This window comes from Siphateles boraxobius, unplaced genomic scaffold, assembly GCF_051911475.1.
Source record: "Siphateles boraxobius isolate OS27281-9 unplaced genomic scaffold, OSU_SipBor_1 26, whole genome shotgun sequence".
NCBI classification, from domain to species: domain Eukaryota; kingdom Metazoa; phylum Chordata; class Actinopteri; order Cypriniformes; family Leuciscidae; genus Siphateles; species Siphateles boraxobius.
In genome coordinates, this window is record NW_027508876.1 from 24,466,678 (window position 1) to 24,493,427 (window position 26,750).

The 26,750-nt window shown below is 37.1% G+C and overlaps 2 protein-coding genes across 3 annotated transcripts in view; one reads left to right on the forward strand and one right to left on the reverse strand.

Annotated features, from left to right (window-relative positions):
• Positions 1-13,876, reverse strand: part of snx7 (sorting nexin 7) — a 26,381-nt gene extending 12,505 nt beyond the window's left edge. The window contains exons 1-8 of one of the 2 annotated variants that reach the window (XM_077245067.1): positions 13,561-13,876; positions 9,107-9,298; positions 8,911-9,021; positions 8,523-8,687; positions 7,193-7,391; positions 6,848-7,047; positions 5,830-5,916; positions 4,044-4,145 (exon numbers count right to left, since the gene is read on the reverse strand). In XM_077245067.1, the coding sequence (XP_077101182.1) occupies positions 4,044-4,145; positions 5,830-5,916; positions 6,848-7,047; positions 7,193-7,391; positions 8,523-8,687; positions 8,911-9,021; positions 9,107-9,298; positions 13,561-13,683 (1,179 nt within the window). In that variant the 5' untranslated portion in view covers positions 13,684-13,876. The remainder of the gene's footprint in view (positions 1-4,043; positions 4,146-5,829; positions 5,917-6,847; positions 7,048-7,192; positions 7,392-8,522; positions 8,688-8,910; positions 9,022-9,106; positions 9,299-13,560) is intronic. The other variant, XM_077245068.1, reaches the window with a different exon arrangement.
• Positions 13,788-25,336, forward strand: LOC143752082 (uncharacterized). Its single transcript, XM_077245069.1, has 2 exons — positions 13,788-13,904; positions 22,145-25,336. The coding sequence occupies exon 2, from the start codon at positions 23,961-23,963 to the stop codon at positions 24,894-24,896; it is 936 nt and encodes a 311-aa protein (XP_077101184.1). The 5' UTR covers positions 13,788-13,904; positions 22,145-23,960; the 3' UTR covers positions 24,897-25,336.
• The last annotated feature ends 1,414 nt before the right edge of the window (positions 25,337-26,750 follow it).

The following is a 26,750-nucleotide window of genomic DNA, read 5'->3' on the forward strand; positions in this document are numbered from 1 at the left end:
CGTTCACTGTAATTAAGTTAATGTTTCTTGGCTCACTGCAAGTTGTCTCGAAAGTCTAAAAGAGTTGTTCAAACAATGACGCTAAGCATATCTGACAGCTTTTAACTTGTTTTCAAACCAGACTATCATAGTTATCCATTTTATATTACTCTGCTTCATAACGTATCACGGTTTCCACTAAAATTAAGCACAACTTTTTAAAATATTGATAATAAAAAGAAATGTTTCTTGAGTATCAAATCAGCATATCAGAATGATTTATGAAGGATCATGTGACACTGAAGCCTGGAGTAATGATGCTGAAAATTCAGCTTAGCCATAACAGGAATAAACTGCATTTTAAAATATATTCTAACAGAAAACACTAATTTTAATAGATTTATTGTCCAATAAATGCAATTAAACTCAGCAAAAGTAGATTTTGTAACTTAAATAGTAAAACCCCCTAATTAGACAATGGTGTTGACAAACTTTCAGCCACCTTGTGTATTTTTAGGGTCTTCGCACAATGCACGATTGCTTTCGTGTCACTGCGCAGCTTGTGATTGGCTCACAGTGTGGCCATTAACAACTCTATGTACTCTATTTAGTACGACAGCTCTCTAGGGGTGAAAGCACCTCCAGATGACATTCAACAGTACCAGTGTCTAAACTGAGCGAGAGATGAAGAGTAAACATGCCTAGTGATGTCAGGAATGACAGGCCTGTGGGAACGGCAGCACGTCAGATCAGTGGGCCAAGACTGAGAGGAACATTTAAAAGAGATTGAAATAGAGAGCGAGATGTTTATTGACAGGTAAGCTAATGAAGGTCAGAGGTGGCTATCTGTTCGAGCTCCATCTCATTTCCATTGTAGCGTGTGAATCAGATGTGAGGCTGTCTTGTGGAACAGCAGTTGTGTTTGGTGAATGGATGCAGTTCTCTAGGGATGAGACGTTGTCTACAGCCACGTCTACGTTCTGACAAGCAGGCCAGATCATTAGTTCCGCTGATCTGATGTTGCTGTCACTAAAACACACACACACACACACACACACACACACACACACACACACACACACACACACACACACACACACACACACACACACACACACACACACACACACACACACACACTCTCTAATATCCACTCCTAAATAAATGAATGAATCATCTTGGTCAAACTTGGTTGATTTACATATGCAATTTTTTGGACACTTAAAAATGTCTGAATGTCATTGCATTACATAAGGGCATTATTTATTTAGACCTTTTGAAGAGAGATTCCGATGGGATGATGTACTTCCACCTGTTTATAGTGACCTTTAGTGCCCTCTACTGGACTGAAAGCACATCACCGCATCCTTTTTCACTCATTCATAGTGAAAGTAAAGAGATGACAGAAAATTATGGGGAAAGTAAGGGGCACAGGATCAGGAAGTGATGCAAGACAGATTCGAACCCATAACTTCGATATGTGAACCCTAGCTCAATGTGTCTGCAGCATTTGTGCTAACCGTTAAAACATCATGCAGTCTGCTAGGAAACACTATGAAAGAAGCAGTAAAAATGAGATTTGTACATTGTTTGCCCATGCAAAACTCGCCACTAAAGTTTTGGGTGGTTACCAGGCGGTTGCTATGTGGCTGCTAGGGTGTTCTGGATGGATACTTTCTGAACCAAATCAAGTTTCCATATTAACAAACCACATCACTAGCTACTGTTAACTTTTTTTTTTGTAGATAAAAATGTTAATTTTTAATAAAACTAAACTAATATAAAACTTAAAAGGAACACTCCACCGTTTTTTGAAATAGTGCTTATTCACCGTCTCCCCTACATTAAGATAGGTGGGCAAAAGCATTTTTGTCTCAGTGCATACATTGTCTTAGTTTGGCAGCGCCGATGCTAGCTTAGCTTAGCATAATGAATGGAATCCTATGTTGTCAGGTAGCATGTTGTGTGTAAAAGTGATTAAAAAAAAAAACAACCAAAAAAAAAAATTTACTTCTTGTGGCCTGCGTATTCACAATGAGTACAAATAGCAATTCTGATTAAGACTAGGCGATTTCCTAGGCAGATATTGACTTGGGACTATATTTTAAGGTGAATCACAGGCGAAGCACTGCTACTTAGGCGCAGTTACATCACGCAACACCTGAAATCCCCAACTTCCATCAACATACCGGCGTGAATATTAGCTGGCTATTTTTCCGACAGTAGACATAGTGAATGGCGATGGACATGGGGAATTTTGTGCAAGATGAAGTGGGTGACTTCTCAGACAGACAAGATCCAGAACCATACCTCTACGAACCAGAGTGTTCAGAAGAGGAGCTGCGTGCAATGGAAATAGACAGACAGAAGGAGGAGGTTGCGATTGCTCAACAGCCTGAGGATGTGAGGATGAGAGACAATTTTTTCACAGGTAACGATAACAGCGTTATCAGCAGATTTTATCATCAACAGATTTTTTTTTCAATCATGTTGTTCATGTTAAACAGGTTGAACTCAACATGAGGTTATAATAGATGAGGCAATTTGAACCATACTCTATATACAGCTTCTCAGCATCTATCTTATAACTGAATAAATACACAGATTCACCTAAGGAAGAGTAATAAAAGACAACTTACATGTGCAACTTAGTTTTTTCTGCCTGTACTTTTAAAATGGATGGGACGGCCGTATCCTTCAGACTATGTAGTCTTTCTGGTCCTATATAGCATTTTTTCAACATAGTCCTCCGGTGCAAAATGCTCTTGGCAAACACGATACTGGCTAATTTTGTAGTGAGGTGCTGAAGTACAGATATCCAGAGCAGCTAGCCATCGATTTCTCAGTTCCACATTCTGTGGAATTCTGTGAAACATTACATTGGTGTGTGTCCTTTGCTCGTAACTCGCAACCTTTTGCTATGCAGGTGATTACCATGTTTGCTGTAACTTCTCAAACTAAAAACAATCCAAAAGTGAAGATACTCGGTGCAGGTCAGGTCACACCGGTATGTTGATGGAAGTTGGGGATTTCAGGTGTTGCGTGATATGACTGCACCCAAGTAGCAGTGCTTCGCCTGTGATTCACCCTAATATAGTCCCAAGTCAAAATCTGCCTAGGAAATCGCCTAGACTTAATCTGAATTGCTATTTGTACTCGTTGTGAATACGCAGGCCACAAGAAGTAAATAAGTTTTTTTTTTGTTTTTTGTTTTTATCACTTTTACTCACAATATGCTATCTGACAACATAGGTTTCCATTCATTATGCTAAGCTAAGCTAGCGTCGGCGCTGCCAAACTAAGACAAAAATGCTTTTGCCCACCTATCTTAATGTAGGGGAGACGGTGAATAAGCTATATTACAAAAAACGGTGGAGTGTTCCTTTAAAACTTTCACAACTGGATAGATTAAATATGAAAATGCCACAAGATTGCAATAACGCTAGACTCCTGAGAAATTTAATGCTGTCAAAAATTTTAAAAGGATACAAGATAACACATTAACTTTGACGGCATATATATATATATATATATATATATATATATATTTTTTTTTTTTTACATTTTTATTAAAACATTTTTTTTATTAAAAACCATAATAATCCTGCAACACAAACCCGTTAGGTCAAGATTTATAACCGAGGGTTTTCTCAGCCTCATGGGTCTATAGCAAACAGTCCTGATCTCCAAGAAAAGTAATAAGACACCTCTTCTTCAACAAGACGTGATTTGAGGTTTCATTCATATCTCTAGCACAAAGTAGTTAGACGAGACTGAAATAAGGTCACATGCACCACACCTTAAAACCTACTATGCTAAAAGTAGCCACAGCATGTTAGTCAGCGCATATGTTGACATCACACACACCACAGCATTCAAAGGTAAAGCTGACCTAAACTACCCTTGTTAACAAAAATGTGTGAAACAAAGACAAGGCGACAACACACCCTCATAACAGGGTGAGTCACCTCGGGAAGCACATCTATATGTCAAACGAATGCTCGAGCAGATAAAGCCAGAAGAAGCTAGTCAGGCCAAGCCCAAGCACTGATGGGGAATATTACCTCCTTAATCTCGCCCTTAAGTTTCTGCTGTTTCTGCTGTTTGACCTCCTCTGGGGACCGTCCCACCAAGCTGTCCCATGCTAAACTCAGCACCTTAGATTCCTTCATTGGACACATGAACACGTGAATATGAACAAGTCTGGACTTGAATTCACAAAACGCTGTTAATGACATCACACTATGGAAATTCAGAAATGCTATATTGGATTTGTAATGGAATACTGGTTAGATCTCTGCAAGCAACGAGCCATCAACAACCATGTTACATCGCCATTTTTGTCACATTACAATGACATGATTTCACATTGTGACGTAGACAATATCTGGACTTCGATCGAGGCGTTTTAGGCAGATCTAGATTAGAGTTCTCTGTTAGATATAATAAATCTTAGTAACTTTGCAGATCGCAGACATGCACAAACAGTAATGTACACACTGAAGGAAAAGAAAAACATTAAAAAGCCTGATTTTACATTGTGTATTTATACTCCCTGTTCTGTTCTATCCCTGGTCGGTTATTGTTTGTGTGAACGTCTATGTTACTCCTGAGTTTACTATTAAATACCTTGTTTTTCAGCATATCCTTCGTAGTGCGCTTTCTACAGCCCAGAAACATTACACATATGACCCTTTTAAATGCTGCTGATCATCACTTTTTAGTTTTAAATTTACCTAATTTTACTGCAATAATAAATTATATATTTAATAATACGTTATACATTTTAAAAAGATAGTATCCTCTTAAACGGCTTAAAAGTGCATGCAATTATGTAATGATAAAATAAATAAATTAATTAAAAAATGATTGTTTCATCCAGCTTTCTTAAGGCTGATTGGTACTCATGAGAGTAAACAATTATTTTATTTTATTGAACAGTCGTAATATTATTTTTCCCTTCAGGTTTACACATTTAAAATTCCTCTAATGATTAGCCGAAAAAATAGTGAAATATGTAAATAAAATAGTATATATTGTCCATGTAATATTTTGTCACAGAATAAAATAGTTATTTATACATTTAAATATGTAACCATCTATATTTTAGGAACCTTGTTTTTTCTTTTTTTTAGTAGCTTGCAGCTTGACCAAAGTACAATTTTAGAGTATGTTTCCCAACACTGCTCACTACTATATGTTGTTTCGTAGTTAAATTGGGATACAATTTTACATAATGATTCACAGCTGAATGTGGACATTCAAATATGTCTTATGGTTTATCATTTTCTACCTGCTGTGAGTGAGTGAATCAAATATATTCTTATAGTTATTTTGGTATAAAAAAAAAATTCAGAGCATTGGGGATACCTTCTTATTTTGGAAATGACCTTTTGTAGTAAGCAGCAGAAGTCATCAGAGACAGCGCTCAATCAAATCACGTAATTAAATTGACCAGAGTGCCGAGATGCTGCTAAGCTTCTCTAGACACCATCGGTTCTTTGTCCAGTAATGCCCTTTCAGAGCGTTCAAGCGTCCCGCACCTGATATTTGATGGAATTGACAAAAATAAACTCAAAAAGCCAAAGAGACTTAAATATGGCAATATTAGCTTGGGCAATATAAGTAATATTTAAAAGCATCCCATTTCAAGAGTAGTCTGGCTTTAAGGGACATCTACAGCTATCCGGAGATATTTATATGATCTCTCTAAATTCCTTTTACAGCTTAAAAAGGAGTGGTGTCTACTGAATGACTAGAGCTCGGTTTTATTAAAAATAATCCCCGTGAATTTTCAAAGAACGCTGAATGGATTAGGTGGAGAATGGAAAGAGTCAATAATAGACTTACCGCATCCTTGTCGGCCTTCTTCATGGCAAGAGCTTCAGCCTTTGCTTCAAAATCCGCCTGGATGTTGTCTCGCCTCCTTAGTACCGCCTGAAAACCCATGATCGATACTCATGAAGTATGAAAATTGTGATCAATATATTTTAATAAAATTTAAGGCTGGATGAAATATGAAATAAGCATCAGAAAAACATATTGTTGGCTGTATTGATCTTAGCTTTGCATCAAGGTGTATGTCAATATCATATAAATTCAAACATGATTTTTATACTAGGAAAACAAGCAGGTCATTTGCCTCAAACAAACTGGAACAGAACATTTTATTTAACCAAAACAAATGAATATAACATTCTAACCTTAAAGGCACAGTTCACCTAAAATGTTAATTCTGTCGCATTTACTTACCCTCATGTCAAATATAAAAAATAAAAATAAAAAGTAAAAAAAAAGTTTCAAATGTTTTTGAAAGAAGTCTCTTATGCTCACCGGGGATGGATTTATTTGATCAACAATACAGTAAAAACACAAATTTTCCATTTTAATACATTAAAAAATGTCATTTCTCCCTGTGATGATGCAAAGCTCAATTTTCAACATCATTACTCCAGTCTTCAGTGTCACATGATCCTTCAGAATCATTATAATGTGCTGATTTGCTGCTCTAGAAATGATCATTATCAATGCTGTAACCTTTGAGCTGCTTAATATTTTTGTGGAAAATTATACATTTTTCCAAGACTGTGATGAATAGAATGTTCAGAAATAGAAATCTTTTGTAAAAAAAATTATTAATGTCTTTACTGTCACTTTTGATCAATTCAATGCATCCTAACTAAATAAAAAAAATTATTTCACACACAAAAAACAACATTTTTTTCAACTGTTTGTGTTTTGCAGAAGAAAGAATGTCATATAAGTTTGGAACGACATGAGGGTGAGTAAATGATGACTGACTTTTCATTTAGGGGAGACCTATCCCTTCAAGAAAGAGAAAACAGGATTATCTTGTCAGCTGGTCTACCTTGAGCGTCTCAGTGCAGAGGACGTACTCATGAAGAGCTGGAATCAGGTGATCATTGAGCTCTTTGACCTGTTCCTCTGTCTCCTTACAGCAATGGTCCAGACAGCCTGCCATGCTCTTCAGGGGCTCGGCCAGCTCCTCCTCTGACTGGGACCACAGCGTGTATATCGGCCCACACTCCTTCAGCTCCTCCAGGTGCTCTGTGACAACAGCGGCAGCCGATTCATGCAGCTATAGCAGCTAAGGCCATTTCAATACATTTACCAGTCAATTAAGTAAGAAGAAGATGAGACGGACATGTGAGATGAGACTAGATGAAGAGTGTCAATGTGACAAAAGTCCAACCTTTCTTCTCTCTGATGATTCTTTGACTAACTTTATCGAGCGAGCCGATCTTCTGAGTGAAGGCCTCCACGTACTCCTGCATGTCAGTGAACTCCGCAGGCCGGTTTCTGACCCCTCTGACTGAAGCAGCGACAGCTTTCACCGTCTCCCCCATCCGGCTCAGAAAACCTGGACCCTGTTTCTTATGAGAGGTCAACTCCTGCATAGAGGATCAGTGGAACAGTGTATGATGCAGGTTAACAGTAAAATAACCACCATTTTCACTATGTTCATTCAGCAAAAGCCTCTAATGACAGAAAATGTGGTCGACAACCTACGAAGCATCAAACATCCATCACAGAAAAACTTCCTCTATTATGACTGAAAGGAGGTCTATATAAAGTACTTATCTTAGAGGTCACTCACAGATCTAAACAGACACGGTCACATTATCTCTGTGAATTCAACATAATCCTCTTAAAATGCAAAACTGAGATTACATAATGAACACACAGAAGGTCAGTGATTATCAGGGTAAGGTAGAGTGTGGGACTGTGTGTGTGTGTTTGTGTACACACAGGTTTTAATGTCCGTATTAGGAAGAAAACAATGTCGTTAGCAAAAGAGCAAAATCCTCCAGTGGAATATCAACACAAAAAAAAAAAAATTGTGATTATAACATAACTGCTATGTGGTTGCCAGGATATTCTGGGTTGTTGCTAGGTGATCACTTACTGGTGAATCACTTACGGGTCAAAAAATCCCCAAGTTTCTACTTTTGGTCCCTGGATATGATTTGGAATGAGTTATGCACCAAAGTTTAATACTTTAAATATGAAATTCTTTAATACTTAAACTTTAATACCCCTTTTGTACCTTTAAGTATTACAAAAAAAAAAACCTATAACTAGATTAAACTTATTACACATTTACAATAATAATAATAATTAAAAAATACATTTTATAAAGAAATGCATTAACCTAAATGTATAAATATGAAAATAAATGCATAAGTAAATGTTTATTTAAAATGTAACAGATAAATATGCAAATAAAAAAAAGATAATTAATTCATAAACAAAAAAATAATAATGTATAAGTAGTTGTATAAAACAATAAATAAGTTGATAAAAAATAAACTACACAATAATAAAATCAATTAATAAATACAAATAAAAATGCATAAATTGTAAAAAATGCTTAGAAATATAAGCAGATAAATAACTAAATATAAATGAATGAATAAACAAAAATGTAAATAAATAACTACCTAAAAATCAATAAATAAGTGCAGAAATAAACATATATATATATATATATATATATATATATACTGTATAAAGAGTCTTACCCCAGATTCTGCTGTGAGAAAGATCTTAAAATCCTCAGTGCTGGAGAAAATTGGATGTTCTGCTATTCTGTTCAGAAATCTGTGCAGCGCCTTCCTCCTCGTCTCAATGAAATCTTCATTAAACCTCTCCACCATTCCTTTCATCACAAACTTCTCAGGCAGTGGCTGATGGGACACAATCAATTCGTTGTATTATGAGATAGAGGACCATTATATATTTTTTTGGGTGGGTGAATGGGAAAGGGATGTGAAATTATGTTTTAAAGGCATTAGAAGTTCCTCCACTCATAAAAAAAAAATATTTGGATGGAAAAATTTAAATATAAAATGCCTTTCCCCACAGACTTCCATTCTAACTGTGTTCATTCTTCCTGAATGTTTAACCTACATGAACAATGAGCGTGGGATGAGCCTCTTCCAGACGTCCCTTTAACCACAGGAAGTCTTGGTATCGTCTTCGCACCTCAAACTCACTCGCGTCAAACTCGCTCCGTGTGGTCTGATGTGAAGGAGAATGAAGGAAAAAGGTGAGAGAATTATTCACAGAACCTGACTAGGTGAATTTGTGCTCAGATCCGCCGTACCTTGGTCATGACCCGGTAGGTTACGTATGTCTCAATAGCCGTCACGATACTGTCTGGGTTATCGACTGTGACAAAAATATCTTTGGTGTCAGCGTCTCCCTCTTCTTCCTCAAACTTGTACTGGTTGATCATTGATGCAGGGGAGGTCTGCATGGAGGCGTTGAAAGAGCTGCCCTCTGTGAGAGTCGTACCCTACACAAAACATCAGGACACGTGAGGGATCAACAGCACAAGTGTTTATCAAGCAAACAACAAGTGCTTTCAACCAATTGGATGTGGATTGGCGTCCTAAAAAAATAAAATCGTAGTTTACAGCAATAAATGTAACACTGAATTACTATGGTACCATGTCCACCCGTGTATTCTTCAAATTACCTTTGAGAGCTATTTAAAACAAAAACTATACATATACACCACCGTTTAAAAGTTTGGGGTTGGTAATATTTTCTTTAATGTCTTTAATGTTCACCAAGGCCGCATTTATTTGATCAGTGAAAACTGAAATATTGTGAAATATGATTGCAATTTACAAATATAGCTGGAAGCAGCAATCAGGGGCCAAGCACCATAGAGGCAGAACGAAGAGCTAAAAATCAATGAAGCGAGCATCAGACCAACTGAAAAAATAAGTAAAGACATTTGGAGATGATTTTAAGCAAAAAATGGTTGAAATGCTATTAATACAATCACTTGTAATGTGACATAATTGCTTATTACTTTTGACCAATTAGGTGGCACTGACACCAAATTGATCTGGTGTGGTCACTGTAGGTGACAGTTTTTTAAAGATTTTTTGGAAGAGATTTTTGGGAAAACTGTTCGGAAGTTATAGCATTTTTTTCATATTTCGTGACCACTAGGTGACACTGTGCATAAAATATAGGTACCCTCAGTTCATGGTTGTCAAAGTCATAACTAAGGTAGCAAAGTTTCCAGAAGTTTTTTGCAATTTTTCAGAAACTTTGAAAGTTTCTAGAAATGTACCCGAATTTTTTAGCCCCTTTGCAACCCTAGTCATAACACACACCAAGTTTGGTCAGAATTCGCTAAAGTGCTGCAGAGATAAAGCCTTGTGTCCATTTTGTCATGTTGTTTGCATAATTTGTTATCTTGCTAAACGACACCGGTTTGATGAATTTACTTGAATTATTTTTTTTTTGTCAAGGACAAAAAACGGTCAGAGCAACGGTCTAGGAGGAATTCGAAAAAGTAGATTTTTCAGAAAATTAAAAATGGCGGTAAAAATGTATGACGGAAAATTACATCATTCACAATAGAATCGTTTTGAGCCAAGGAATCAAAGGGTTTCTAGCCCTAACGGTTCAAAAGTGTGAGGGCAAATTGGAGGAGTTAGAGGGATTGAGTTAGAGACTTCAAAATTGCTGTGATTAATGTTCAGACTGCCCTCTATCAGTGTGCCAAATTCCACAACTTTTTAACACAGTTCTATGGGTTGCCATAGACTCGAGTGGAAGAAGAAGTATCCGTTTGTGGACACAAACGGATACAATAAATGCCTACAAGTTCAATTAAACCATCAAGATATGAGGAAATTATAATATATATATATACACACACACACACACACACACACACACACACACACACACACGCACACACACACACACACACACACACACACACACACACACACACATATATATATATATATATATATATTTGTTTTTTTTTAAATATGAGGGAACAACAAAACACTTAACTTGGTTAAGGTATTTATCTGACAAAATTATTTGGCAAACCACAGCTACGGTTTTATTTTACTAAGCAAACAGATTCAGATTCAGATTATTTTATTTAATGCTATGTCAGCATTCTAAGCTATTTTCATGGCAAAAATTCAATTACAAAAATACAAATATCATATAAATACAAAAAAACAAAACAAATATAAACAGCAAGTCGTATTATACAATATAATTTTTAAAATTAACATATGTTAAAAAATTCAAAACCTTTTCAGGCATAATCTCATTAAATATCTCCTTCAATGAAGTAACTTCATAAAAGAGCATTCTGCTTGTGTTAAGTCCAGGACAATCTAATAAAATATGTTTGACAGATAAGGGAATTTTACAAAACATACATAAAGTTGGGTATTCACCTTTAAGCAGAAAAGCATGGGTCAAACTTGTGTGACCCATACGGCACTAAGCAAACAAAAAAATGCACAGAGAAACAAAGAGCTCACAGGAAAAAGCATACGATGACTTCAACTTATTCAGTTTTTAAGTTCTCTTTTGTTTTTGCGTTCATAATGTTTTTGAATTGACAGCCTGGCCAAAAATTATGTCCGCACAATTTGGTGGACTTTTCACTGCGTTATTACAAAGAAAATAATTGACTCCCAGCACAACTACTCAATATACTTACAAAATCTTTAACCAATTTTTAATAATATTTCAAGATTTCAATTTTCCAAGGGTGGACATCACTTTTGGCCCCTACTAAATGTAATTTAATCCTGTGCTGAATTTTTAGTATCATTACTCCAGTCTTCAGTCACATGATCCTTTACACTAATGTATCTACCTAAAAACTTTAAAAAGCTCTTGTGCTTAAATTCAAGTTTCCAAAAAATATATAATGTATTTAGTGAACAACATTAAAAGGCACAATATTTAATGGTTCTACAAAGAACCCAAATGGGATGCCATTTTAAGTGTGTATAATTAAAACTGAACATAATATTGGTTTAAACCTGCTTTGAGGGCTGTGTTTGGGTTTTTATCACAGTGAGAGACAAACATCTGATTTTCCTACTGTTTTGCTATGTTTTCCTGGTCCAAACACTGACGCATGCAAATCCCTTTCGTTTAGCCACAGCTGCTGGGAAAGAAGCCTGTGTGTTTCATGTCATAACAAACTGGCCCATAGTCAGCACAAACGGCACTTCTGCTTTACACTACAAACACCTCACTTCCATTCATAACCATTCACTGCTTATACTAACTACAACACCACCCACAACTTTTGAGGGAAGTACCGTCCAAATGAAAGTTTGTCAAAACTAACTTTGATATTGGACTGACAAAGCTGTGTCGGATAATTTAAAACAGTTTTAAGGTTATACAGACCTTGACAACAGACAGAGTCCAAGCAAATGTTTGCTAAAGCTGTCTGAGCCATTGTTAGGTAAAGTGCACAATGCTAAAGTGTTCAAACTGCTTACTGGGCATTGTTAAAGGGATAGCTCACCCAAATGTAAAAATGCTATCATTAATTAATCACCCTCATGTAGTTCCAAACCAGTAAGACTTTCGTTCATCTTCAGAATACAAATGAAGATCTTTTTGATTAAATCGGAGAGCTTCTGTCCCTCCATTGACATATACGCAACTACCACTTTGACCCTTCGAAAATTTCATAAAGATATCTTAAAACTAATCCATAGTTTTAGTATGGTTTACTTCCAGCGGTTTAGTTCAAATCTGAAGAGACTTGGTCGCTTTATATGATCAACAGACTGTATAGGCTTTTATTCATAAACATTGATTAGCAAACATAAACAAAAGCTCAACAGAACCTGCTTGCAGAAGCTCAAACGTGCTGCATAACACAAGAAGCATGTCAAGTAAACATGTTTACCACAACTGATGTGTGGGTTGATGAATGTTTATGTGAATAAAGGTCTAAATTCAATCTGTTCATCGCGATTGCATCAATTCAAAAAATTTAGACCAAACCGCTCAGTTACCTAATATGTAAGTTATTAGTTTTAGATCTCTTAATGAACTTTTGAGGCGTCAAAGTGGTAGGGACAGAAAGCTCTCAGATTTCATCAAAAAAGATCTTCATTTGTGTCCCAAAGATGACAGACTTACGGGTTTGGAAAGACATAAGGGTGAGTAATTGATGATGATATATATATATATATATATATATATATATATATATATATATATATATATATATATATTAGTTTAACTATTAATTTAAGTGTTCTGCCTTGTTGTTACTATGTTCTAACTGTTAGCTGGGAATTGTTATGAAGTTCTTTCTAGTTAGTAGTGCCTGCTAGGCGGGCATTGACTCGATAGAGAAACACACTCACTGATAGATAAACAGTGAAGTAAGTTATCTTAGCGATAGTCAAACACACACAGGTTGTATCTGTACTGAGCTGTGCGTTAAGTTGTGGCTATTTAAAACGAATTATCTGGAATCAAATTAAGTTTGAGACGAAATCTACAGAAAATACAACAGTAATAACTCAGATGTGGAAAAAAAAAGACATGACAGCGCCTGATCGCTGACCTTTGAAACTTCAGATCACAGCAAAAACACCCAGATTTCAGTGAGAAATCCTCAGAGAGATTTCTACGAGCTTTATGATGTAGAATAAAAGATTTTAACTCTAGTTATGAGTCTGTTTTAAAGGATTGATCCAACAGTGTGCGATCGTCCTCCGTTTAAACCAGTTGATTGTAAATTACCTTACTGAAAACTTCCAAGTCATCGTCTTCATCTAGATCTAATATTTGCCCGCTGATGTCTGTCGGAATCGCAACCAAAGAATTGCCCGATGGCACGGCGTTGTCGACGACAGGATCACTCATCGTTGCTCAAATCGCTACTTTGCTACAAGTTTTCTGGACTTCATCAGTTTTTTTCCGCACAGCTCTCAAAACGCTCAGCAAAAGTAGATCGGGCTCCACTGCGCAGAATCGGAAACCGCGAGACGAGGAAGAGTTGAGCGCCGCGAGACGCCCACGTGAAGGAGTATGTATTTGATGTGATGTTTTGGTTGTCTTTTAGCCAACAACTCCTGCCTTTAAAGGTTAGTCAGTGGTAAACCGTGAAATAATAGTGATTTACATGAGATGGTTGTTTTTAAAGTTTAAAATGCAGGTTTATACATGTCGTCTGCATAATTCAAAATGCACTTTAGGTATGAAACTATTATCATGGGTTTAAGAGGACAGTTCGTAACCTAAAGTTACTAATATGTGTAAACTGACATTTACTCATTTACAGTAAATACTTTTTTCACTTTAAATACAAAATATACAATGCGTGTAGTCTATAGTAAATATTTAAATATATATTCAAAATTAGTAATATTGATTTAATATATATATTCTCATGTCTATATATTAGACATTGAGACAGAATGTTTCTTTAAATATTCATTCATTATTCATTCTTTTGTGTCAGTTTGGGGTTTGCCTAACTAACACTTAAAAAAACTGAAAACTTGATGTAAAACTGGCACTGAATTCCTGCTGTGTCCTTTTACAACCAACAGATGCCACTGTTGCTCAATTTAAAGGCCTTTACAATGTGGCAAAGCTCATAATTGAGACTTCAGATGACAGTGGCAATTACAAATCTATGTAGCTATGCAAACACTCAAGTATTTTGCAGTGTGAGATTGTATTATAGGACAAAATCGGGCATGTCTAATAAGAGACTTATTAGGAAATAGCTAATTAGGAACATGCCAGTCAGGCTATATCGAATTTAAGTACTTATCATGAGACCGCTCTTGTCATTAATAAAAAATATTCTGCCACAGAATTTCTCATTAGTTGTCAGTTATTTAATTTATTTAATCAAATAAAATGCTATATAATGAATGTAGGACTTGATCATATTTCTTTAATTTTGGACTTTATCCATTATATTATCATAAATTATAATGCTTTACGTTCCTGAATTGAGTTTATTAGTGAAAATGGTACTAGATATTGCTTTTTATATTATTTTAACTCCCTTTACGTATTACATTACATTAATTTGGTATGAAACTAAATCAAGAGCTGTCCTATACCACGCATCAGGAAAAAATAAAACTGTTTTTCGAATCTGATGCCCTTCCGCATAAGAATCCCTGAAGTTGAATAGATTGCATTATAAAGCATATAAAGTATTAGAATATCTGTAGAAAGGGCAGGCCATACTCATGACTGGACCAGACAGCTGTAAAGCTAAGCACAGAAAAGGTCAACCCCACCCCGATCACATTAGCGTTCTGTCATTTTATATCATTTGCTTTCATAACTGATTTAAAGCTGAAGCTAGGACCCTTTTTTATCATTTTGATGTGTGACGATCAAAGGCTTTCATAACTGTGTCACACTATCACACCGTATGATGCATGAGTTGCTGTGAAACAATCTTTATTTAGCCGCTGCAGCGAGCATATTCAATGCAAGCTGTTAATTAAAACAGTTTTTCATGTAAATGATAAATAGCCCGTTGGAAAGTCATTTGTAAGGCAGAATATAGGGAATATGTTACATAACATGATTCAAAACTACAGATATAAGCCCATTAGATCAGATTCAGTGCAGACCACACCCATTCGGACTTACTCATGGCTTTTATGAATATAGCTGTATGATTCAGATATACAGCACAGAGATGTTTACCTAGCAGAATGATCATAACCATATATATTGATGGTGTTTTGTGTTACTGTGTGTGAATGAATGACATCCTGGCAATCCTCCGCTGATTTGTGGCATCATGGTCCCAAATCCTTCCTCTACCGACCTCCATCAACGGCAGACAATAATTACATCAGCATTACCCCACAACAATGGCATACATAGATCAGCTCCTTTCAAATTACATTTCCTTCCTGTTGGGCCCATTAGCGATGTGGACCAGAGCATGTTAAAAAAAAAAAAAAAAAAACTACTGCTGTTGTTTCTGAGTGCATTCGCGGGACCGTGCCACAGAGAATTTCGACAGTTCTGTTAAAACCCCTCTGGATGTCTCTCAGATGTAGAATAGGCTTGATTTGGGAGAACCGCTTGCTAATCTGCAGTGTGCCATAATAAACTGTGTTTTGGCAGGAGGAAAAAAACCTTCACATAAAGCACACAAAACATCAAATAGAGAAGACTTGAGCCACCTGGAGTGAATGCAGAAGAAGACAATTAAAAATCAATTTACTGTCAAAAAGCTTTGCTTTCTAATTAAATCCGCACACAGCAGAGTCTCTCTTGTTGCTGGCTGATGCAGTTGCAAAGCACACATTTATTTATTTATTACCCCCCAGATGGGTGCAATAGTTATTATCGCTTTTACAATATTCGCTCTCTTTTTTTCCCCGACATACTGTTTGAGACGCCGTGAATTCTGACGAGGACTATTATACCTTATTTCATATGGTTGTAATCGGGCTTCTAAATGCATTTTAAATGTGACTGCTGTTCAATAACTACCAGGTGTCCAATCCAACAACTGCGCCGCCATGATCGCTCTCATTAGCCACTTGTACATGTCGTAATAATGGCTATTCATTATAAGGCACTTCTTTTTTAGGGGCCAAGCAGCTGGACACTACTTTGTCTTTTAATTCATCTATTAAAATGCCTTTAGAAGGTTCAACTTCCTCTCTGGGTCTCCATTAGAAAGACCTGCATGATTTCAAGAAGGCTTTTAATGGGTCTTTGAGGAAGGCAAATAAATGGAATAGAGTTAAATGGATTTATATTTTTCCCTATATGCCGCTGTTGACGTCACCGCTCTGGATTTTTGCTAGTGAAGGGTTTGGAACTGTGTGCGTTCTTGCGGTGCCATCAGGCATTCAAAGTTGTCATGATGCACTTTTCTTGACATTTATGGCTCAAAACTCATGATGTGCCGTGAAACTGGCATTGATATGAATGGCAGTGTCATTTCAACAGGTATTCTAGACCTCTTTGGTGAGGATGTGATGTTAAAGGGATAGTTCACCCAAAAAATTACAATGCGGTCATTAATTACTCACCCTTATGTTGTTCGAAATCGTAAGACTTTTGTTCATCTTCGGAACACAAATGAAGATCTTTTTGATGAAATCTGAGAGCTTTCTGTCCCTCCATTGACAGCTACGCAACTGACAGTTTGACGCTTCGAAAAGTTCATAAAGAGATCATAAAATTAATATGAATTTATGTTTAGTCCAAATTTTCTGAAGAGACACGATCGCTTTTTATGATCAACAGATTTAATTGAGGCTTATTCACATATGGCGCACACTGAATTTTGTTGTCAGATGCTTTAAAAGCTTGAGCTCTATAAAGCAGGATGGATTATGATTGGCTCTCAATGTTTTTATCATTCATCATCTGAAAAAGTGATTCCAACGATATCGTTTCATTGTGTCATTATCGTTACAGTTGTGGTGTGGACTCTTCTTGGCCTCTGTCTTCCTTTATATTTAGAACGATTTATCAGAACTATATCTTCATAGTTATCGTCCTTGATGTGGACAGGCCTTTAGACAGAAGGCCGTTTCTAATTGCACTCAACAAAAAGCTCACTGCGCTTAAGTGCATGTCATCTGCGAATGTGTAGCCTTCTGAGATTTTTAGTATTATTTTATTGACAAGAATTCTCTTTGAGTCAACAGGTGGATCCATAGATAGCACACTAAAAATGTCCATGTACACAGCACTTTTTTTTGTCTCCCAGAAGCTCTTTTCATTTCTGACGTTGTTAGGCTGTAACCACACATATCCAGGGCTCTCGAACATGTGCGGAACTCCATCACAGACTTAATGACTGCCGCTGGAGCCACAGCGCTGCCCTTCCCTTCTCCGAAATGTCCCACAATAACCCGCTTTAATGGCACAATCTAATTAAAATAATAACAATAATCTTGAACTTTCAGTATGTAGACCTCTAACCTGTGAAATCTAATTAAGTCTCAGTCACAAACAAAACAAAAAAAGGCATTACTAATCAATCAGCCAGAAAGAAGATAAATTAGAGGAGGGGCACGCGAGATACAGGGCTGAGAGGGGGAGATAAGCAGAGGTGAAAACCAGCGCAAATGCATCCCGCACAATTCTAAATCACAGCTGAGCAAAAGGTGTGGCCGCTTCTCAATGCATTCATTGTTCATGTACATTTTTAATAATGTAAAGTCTAGTATTTTAAGAGACCCCTAATGTAAGGGCACCAAACTTCTCAAAAGAGAGTATTCAAACAATAAAAAAAACGTTTTATTTCAATACTCATTGGAAAAGAGTCTCATGGGTGATAGTAATTTGTTCTTTGAGTAAGTTCTTTGCGTTTGCTAATGAAATTTTGTTATGAGTATATTCATACATTTTATGTTGATGCGTTTTCTAGTTGTTAGCCGTACTGATCATGCAAGTTGAAATCTATCTATCTATCTATCTATCTATCTATCTATCTATCTATCTATCTATCCATCCATCCATTTTTCACATCTATCTATCTATCTATCTATCTATCTATCTATCTATCTATCTATCTATCTATCTATCTATCTATCTATCTATCTATCTATCTATCTATCTATCTATCATTCTTACACATCTATTTATCCATCCATCCATCCTTACACATCTATCTATCTATCTATCTATCTATCTATCTATCTATCTATCTATCTATCTATCTATCTATCTATCTATCTATCTATCCATTCTTACACATCTATCTATCCATCCATCCATCCTTACACATCTATCTATCTATCTATCTATCTATCTATCTATCTATCTATCTATCTATCTATCTATCTATCTATCTATCTATCTATCTATCTATCTATCTATCTATCTATCTATCTATCTAACACACACACACATAAATGCATGTATATCCATCTTTTAGTTTTAGTGCTTGAAAAGAATTTATACATTTTATGACTCATAAAAAATGCTTGTATCCATTTAAACATTAGTAAACACTATCATGTTGATGACCTCAATGCTTATAAATGTCGAGTAAAAGTCACAAAACCTTGCTATTTAATGGGGTATTTAAGCTACATTTATTTTTTAAATACTGAAATCTGTAGTAATATCTTAGACATATGCAGGGTCAACCCCCCCCCCCCACACACACACACACACAGTTTGCCATCAACTCTTGTTTTAGCATTTAACAGGAATCTCGGGTCAAGAGATACAGAAGTGTTCTAAACAGATGGAGGATAGTCTGCATATAAATATAGCCAGACACAGCATTCATCTGATTTCAATGATTAGGGTTATAGCTGCAACATCATCATCCCACTGCCAACACCTCCACATCCTATCCCTCTCACTCTATTCCAGCCCAGCTCAATATGTTTCATCAATAACGACCACATTACTTCAGTGTCTCTGCCATAATGATGATCAGGATCTCTTTGAGATGCTTTATCATGTCTTCAAATGCATTGCCAGTATAAGCATCGTGGTTCCAATATAGTTAATGATAAATGATAGAATGTACCCGGTCTGTTCCTATTTGCTCCCTCTGAATGCATAATCGATCACATTTACAAACACAAATTTATGCAGGGAATGTTTCTTAAGACCTGTAAAGACTTTCACTTGTGAACTTAAAAAGTGTGTAACGGTAAGAATTATTGCTTTTCTATTATGTCCTTCTGTTGCAATCATATAAAAGTTAACATTAAATACTTGGGAAATTGCATGTCTTTGTTCAGTGTAGCGAGGAGTCAGAGCTTTTGAACAATAATGGGATTAAAAATGTAGAGGATTTGAGGATAGTGTCATATTCTGGCGAAACTAAGTTTTGTCAACTCCACTTTCCCAGTTTCTCTGTGTTTTACTTTCTTATAAAATGACAACAATTAAATCATATGTGCCAACTTGCCCAGACCTGATATTTATGAAAAATACCCATGTCCTAATGTTTGGTTAACATCAACCTTCATTATATTTAAATGAGTGTTTATATATTATATAATTTTGGGATTATACTATATTAAATATATATTATGTATAATATGAATAATATTTCATATTTATTGTAATAGAAAATAATAATTCTTAGCATTTTGTTTGTAATAGCTTTTGTACAATAAAATATAACTGTACAAAAATATACACACCGTTCAAGTCTGTAGGGTTTTTAAAATGATTTTCAAAGACTGATGCTCACAAAGGCTGCATTTATGTGATCAAAAATACAGTAAAAACAGTAAAATTATGAAATAGTATTACAATTTAAAATAAAATAAAAATTACTGTTTACTATTTGAATATATTTTAAAATGTAGTTTATTCCTGATCAAAACTGAATTTTCAGCATCATTAATCTAGTCACATGATCCATCAGAAATCATTCTAATATGCTGAATTGCTGCTCTGGAAAAATTTCTTATTATTATCAATGTTGAAAACAGTTGTGCTGTTGAGGAAACTCAACATAAGCCCATTTTGGACTTTTTTTTTTTTTTGATTCAAAAGAACAGCATTTATTGGAAATGTAAATGTCTTTACTGATACTTTAATGCATTCTTGATGAATAAAAGTAATAATGTCTTTTAAATAAAGCGTACTTATACCCCAAACTTTAGAATGATATTATATAAAAAACAAAAATCTTTTAAAATTTGAATTAGGTACAATTTTACCTATTTGTACAATTATATTTTGTTGTCTTTACCCGAAAGCTATTTTTTTTTAAAGTATGGAAAAGTGCCTAATTTACAAAGTTTTTGAACTAGCTGTTTGACATCGACAAAACTAGAGAAAATTCACATTTGTATAATAGGACTTTTGACTTATGGCTACTGAGATATAACCCTTCCCTGTGTGACAACTAGCCCCGGTCTCCCCTACAGTATATCAAAGCTTAAGATCATTTGCTTGTTCCGTCCTCGCCGTGTTTGTCTTTCGTGACCTTCCTGCGTGCAGTTTCACAGCCGCTGTCCTCGCTGTCTCATTAGCGCTTCACATCTTCATTTCTCCCTTTCCTTGCCATTACTGTAGCCTAGCACGCTCTCCACTTCCTTATCAGATGCATGTTTCTCTCTCCCTGCCGCTTTATCCCCCGCTCTCCCGGCTTCATCCACCTCCAGATACATTATGTAGATTAAACATTGCTCAGCTGTACAGTGGAGTGTCTATGACTGCAGCACTTTGTTTTCCTAAATAATTAACAAGGCCTGTGTGGATTTACTGTCTAATGTAATACTTCCACATCCCTCTGGGGGTGAGATGGGCATCTGGCTCCCTCGCTCGCGCCTTGATGGGCCCCTAGAAGCCTCCGATGTGAACTCGGAGCATTAAAATTTAAAGCAGCACATTAGGTATGAGGCCACAGCAGAGGCTTTTCAGTAAACAGAAGGAATTGGGTGGCATTAACTGCAGAAACTGAGGCGATAATGTTGCCTGCTCCCTAATGAGGAGGGGGAGGGGGGGTTTGAGAAAGGCCAACTGTAATTTGGCTGCATTTTTCCTGTGTTTTTATACGTGCATCGCCATTTTCTCTCCGAGGTATTGATTTCAACTTTTGCTCCATAATTAGCATCCTTTGGAACGGCCCAAAGTTGGCATGTAGTTTCCATTATGTTAATCCGGCCCGATCGCGTGACCCCAACACGTCTGCCAGGACGTTCCCCGCAGGTCACCGCCTGCTAAAAGATGCGACCCACATCCTAATTAAGCGTTAGCCCGGTTTCATCACGGCAAGAGTTGTTTTTTTTACCCGTACGAGCGCTAAATAAACAAACACCCTGGAAAAGGTCCTATTTAATCAGCTTAGCCTCTGCTTTGGTGCGTCTTGACAGGCTGCATCTGGGAAGGAGCCGGACCTGCCAGGAGTCATTTTCAAGAACCTTCAGTGACGGCCGTAATGACTAACCATCACCTCCCATTCTTCAAATTATCATTGCAGTCACATTTAATAGCAGAAGTTTCAAAATGGCCTTTCAGCCTCAGTGGACTGTGGAAAACCCAGTACATGTCTCTGAAAATGGCACGTTATTGTCATAGCCTTGGAAATCTGGGGTTTTTGTCAAAATGAGGCTCATTTCGGGTGTTTAAAATTGAGTTGTGCTACTTTTTTTATTATCTTTGTTATGCCAGCCGGGCTTTACGCTTGAATGATGCAAATAGGCATCATGATTCCTCTCTATTTCCATTTAGCAAGTTATACACAAATAGCCCTCCGCAGTAATGTTTGCTACAGTCACATTGAGGGAACGGAAAGACCAAATGTCTGCGTTTTTTTTTTAATAAAAAAAAGTGTCACTAGCCTCTTTCCTTTCGCTCGTTTTTTTTTCTAAAAGAGTGTTTTGCTTTGGTCTCACAGTAGCGCCTGAGTGGGTCGAGGAGTCGTATCTGGAAGGATATGAAGTTTTGAAGAGGCACATCGATTCTCTGGCTTCAAAGACATCTTCTGGAGAGCCACAAAGCCATTACTGGGGCTACCTGCTTGCTCTTAATGCAAATAAGGGAACGGGATTGTTAGACCACATCATAGCAGCCTGCTCTTTCAACACACTCTCATCAAAAAGCAATGAGAGTGGATTCAACATCATTATTGAGCATTTGTTTGTGCATGAGGGTGTCCTGTCTGAGCGAGTGTGTCCATGTTGACGGGAGTGAGCGTATGAGTGGATCAAGGTACAGAAGAGCGTGTGTGTGCTTATGCGCTCATATTGATGTGTGTGTTGTGGTGACTAGCTGTTTGCAGTGAACAGGAACAGGCTCCATATATCAGCTGGTAGCAGAGAGTGCACTAGATCAATGAAGGAATCGTTCTCTTTGAGAGTCGACCGATGATCAGAGGTCTCGCCTGACCCTCTCTTTTCCCCCAGACTGACTATCCGAGAACTTTGCCACCACCGCTCTCTAATTAGACCCGTTTTCCTCTCGCCTGCTAAACACCACTGCTTTTTATTGCAATTAGTTAAGTCATTAACTTGATAACACCACACTTGATAACGCCAGAGCTCTCGGATGGAAATGAGTGTGGTAGAGTGTTCCTTTAAAAACCTCAGTTATATTCTGAAGTTAACATAACGGTCATCATTTACTCAGTCACATGTCGTTCCAAACCTGTATGACTTTCTTTTTTCTGCAGAACACTGTTTGCATGAAAAATAATGCAACCAATTCTCATTGGAAAAACATGCCTCTACTCAAAAAACATACCTATGCATAATTCACTGCAGTTTTCAACTAAAATGACGACTAGGGGCAACCAAACACCAATGACTTTTATTCTTTTTCACACAAAATATGATCTACATGGGCAGATTGTTGATTGAGTAAAGACTTTTTGTTTTGCGCAAAACCATGTTAAGACCTCAAAACACTGTTAAAATAAAAATGATTTGTAAGCTAATACATTTTGAGGTTTGCATCACATAACCAGCACTTTTCAGATGTAAACTTGTTCGGTAGCTCACCTGATACAGTATTGCACTTGCAATGCCGTGAGCTTTAAGACTTAGAAGCAAGCTAATATGGCTGCGTTTCTCAAAAGCATCGTAAGCCTAAGCAGATCAGTCAGGGTTCTGTCACTTCTGTCTAGTTTATTTCTTGGTTTTGTGACAGAGCCCTGACACTCCTGTGTTGTCTTGTGCTTGTCTGAGCGCGCAGTTTCGAGCGTGCTTGAGCCATGCGCTCTCTTGTCTGTATGGCATGTTACATGTGAGGGACGTGGTGTTTGGATCCCTGTGTTTGGATTGTCACGTGAGTGTGCGGTTTCCAGTTCGCTCGGGCCATACGCTCTTCTGTCTGCATGTGTTGTTGGGTCCTGTGTAGCACGCGGTTCGTGTTTACATCGGCCGCGTGCTTTCATGTCACGTTTTGTCTTGTGCTGTGTAACACACAGCTTGTGTTTTTCTTTAGCTGTGTGCTTTCATGTTGTCATGTTTTGTGTGAACACATGGCTTATGAGTTCTCATTAGCTGCGTGTTCATGTCTGGTTTTGTGTGAGTACATGGCTTGTCATGTGTGTTTCCTTGTGCCATGTGCTCTCCTGTCATTGTCTAGCCCCGCACATCTTGTTACCTGATTATTGATTCATTTGCCCCACCTGACCTCCCTCGTTACCTGATTTATTTGCGTTCCCTATTTATTCTCCCTGTGTTTGCAATCCTGTGCTGGATAGTTGTTGAATGTACCTAATGTGTCAAGCCAAGTCAAAGCCAAGTCAAAGCCAAGTCAAAGCCAAGTCAAAGCCAAGTCAAAGTCAAAGCCAAAGCCAAGTCAAAGCCAAAGCCAAAGCCAAAGCCAAGTCAAAGCCAAAGCCAAAGCCAAAGCCAAAGCCAAAGCCAAGTCAAAGCCAAAGCCAAGTCAAAGCCAAAGCCAAGTCAAAGCCAAAGCCAAGTCAAAGCCAAAGCCACGTCAATGCCAAAGCCAAGTCAAAGCCAAGTCAAAGCCAAAGCCAAGTCAAAGCCAAGTCAAAGCCAAAGCCAAGTCAAAGCCAAAGCCAAGTCCAAGCCAAAGCCAAGTCAAAGCCAAAGCCAAGTCAAAGCCAAAGCCAAAGCCAAAGCCAAGTCAAAGCCAAGTCAAAGCCAAAACCAAGTCAAAGCCAAAGCCAAAGCCAAAGCCAAGTCAAAGCCAAAGCCAAAGCCAAAGCCAAAGCCAAAGCCAAGCCAAAGCCAAAGCCAAGTCAAAGCCAAAGCCAAGTCAAAGCCAAAGCCAAAGCCAAGTCAAAGCCAAAGCCAAGTCAAAGCCAAAGCCAAAGCCAAGTCAAAGCCAAAGCCAAGTCAAAGCCAAAGCCAAGTCAAAGCCAAAGCCAAGTCAAAGCCAAAGCCAAGTCAAAGCCAAAGCCAAAGCCAAAGCCAAAGCCAAGTCAAAGCCAAGTCAAAGCCAAAGCCAAGTCAAAGCCAAGCCAAACCCAAGCCAAAGCCAAGCCAAAGCCAAGCCAAAGCCAAGTCAAAGCCAAGTCAAAGCCAAGTCAAAGCCAAGTCAAAGCCAAGTCAAAGCCAAGTCAAAGCCAAGTCAAAGCCAAGTCAAAGCCAAGTCAAAGCCAAGTCAAAGCCAAGTCAAAGCTTCTTGTTTTCCCCCTCGTTGTAGTTTTTGTTTGTTTTGTTCTTGTTTTTTATTAAAGAAGCCCATATACAATCACCTTAGCTAATGATGCTTTTGAGAAATGCAGTGATGGTTGGTTCAACAAATGTGTTTTTATGTCATGTTTGCCACTATTGGTTAGGTTTAGGGTATGTGTTACGCTATTTTTATAGACAATAGGGCATTAACCTTTAAGCGCCGCTCACTGGACATTTCATGTCTGAACTGCCTTGATACGTACAACAACCAATGTGATAATACATTGGGTAGCACTTTATTTTACGGTCCTGTTCCTCATGTATATACTACTTATTATAGCAATTAAATTAACTGGGTTTATAGGTGCTAACCCTCAAACTATCGCTAAACCTAACCTTTACCCAGTTACCTTATTTTACCAGTACTTTCTTGGGTAACTACACTGCAAGTATACTGTAAGTACATGAACTGTAAAATAAAATGTAACCATACATTACCAGATCCTCGTTGAACTGTTTTGGATAACCTAAACTCACTTTTAATCCCACTGACTGGACATTTCTCCAGTAAACCTTTTTTTCCAATGAAAGTCCATAAGGTCCAATGTTGGTTGGACACAAGAATTCTTCAAACATTCTTCTTTTGTGTCTTGCAGAAGAAAGTTCTACAGGTTTAGAATGACATGAGGGTGAGTAAATAATGTCAGAATTTATTTTGTTTTTGTGTGAACTATCCCTTTAACTTTAACAAATGTCTTAGGTCTTTATTTATTCCTGTGTGCATTGAATGCATCTGCCTGGCAACAGACCCCGGCTCGGCTTGCAATCGAGCTAGACAATGGCTGCTAATTGCCTGTACAATGGAACATGAGATCATGCAATCATGCCTGTGTGTGTATGGGGTTATGTCCATCCCATGTCTCAATCCACAATAACTGTCCCCGTGAGACGTGTACAGGTCTACTGGGTTTAGTCTCAAGTAATACTCAATGTCCCTCTCTACGAAGTGAATTACCCACAGGTCAGTGGGGCAGCTGAAATCTCCACATGATGAGTCTTGTTCATGATGTCATTTACTTTTCACTAACGGGGGCTATGATATTTACATTTAAGTCTCTTGATGCCTGTAGAACAGATTGTGGAATGGATTGCTTTTCAAATGGCGTATAGATTTCATTGTTTTACTCTTGTCCTCGATTATTATTATGTTTGTTAACTGTTAATTATTTACTGTTGATTTAAAAAAAAAGAATGAAACCAATTTATGTTTGTGTGTTTGAAAATTATTTATTTATTTGTACACAAATTACTTCCTCAGTTGTGGTGTCATTTCCATTATAACCAACAATTATTTTGACCCTAAAGTTTTTTTAAGGGTTATTGTACTTGTCAGTCAAAAACAAGCTGAACATGAAATATTAGACATGTGATTGGTGGATGTGTAAAGAAAACAAAGAGAAATCAAGATATATATGATTTGCGAACAATGTTTATACTGTTCATCATTTCCAATTAAGATTTAATTTTGTGAAATTATGCAAAAAGTGTGAAAATATTATTTAACTGTGTGTTTTTAAAGGGATAGTTCACCCAGAAATGAAAATTCTGTCATCATTTACTCCCCGTTAAGTTGTTACAAACCTTAATGAGTTTCTGTATGAGATGTTTTGGAGAATGTTGGTAACCAGATGGGCCCCTTTGACTTCCAGAGTATTTTTTTCCTACTATGGAAGTCAATGAATACCAGCAACCATCTGAAACATGCTGAAAATTCAGCTTTGCATACAGGAATAAAGAGAGAAAAAATGTATATAATTTGTTCCTGCTTTTCAGCATTCAAGCAGTTATTTTAAATATTAATACCCAATATTACTGTATTTGATCAAATAAATGCAGCCTTGGTGAACATAAAGA

Bases quoted from the DNA above. Each gene is read 5' to 3' on its own strand.
- LOC143752082 (XM_077245069.1), top strand. From the start codon at position 23,961: ATGTACCTAATGTGTCAAGCCAAGTCAAAGCCAAGTCAAAGCCAAGTC.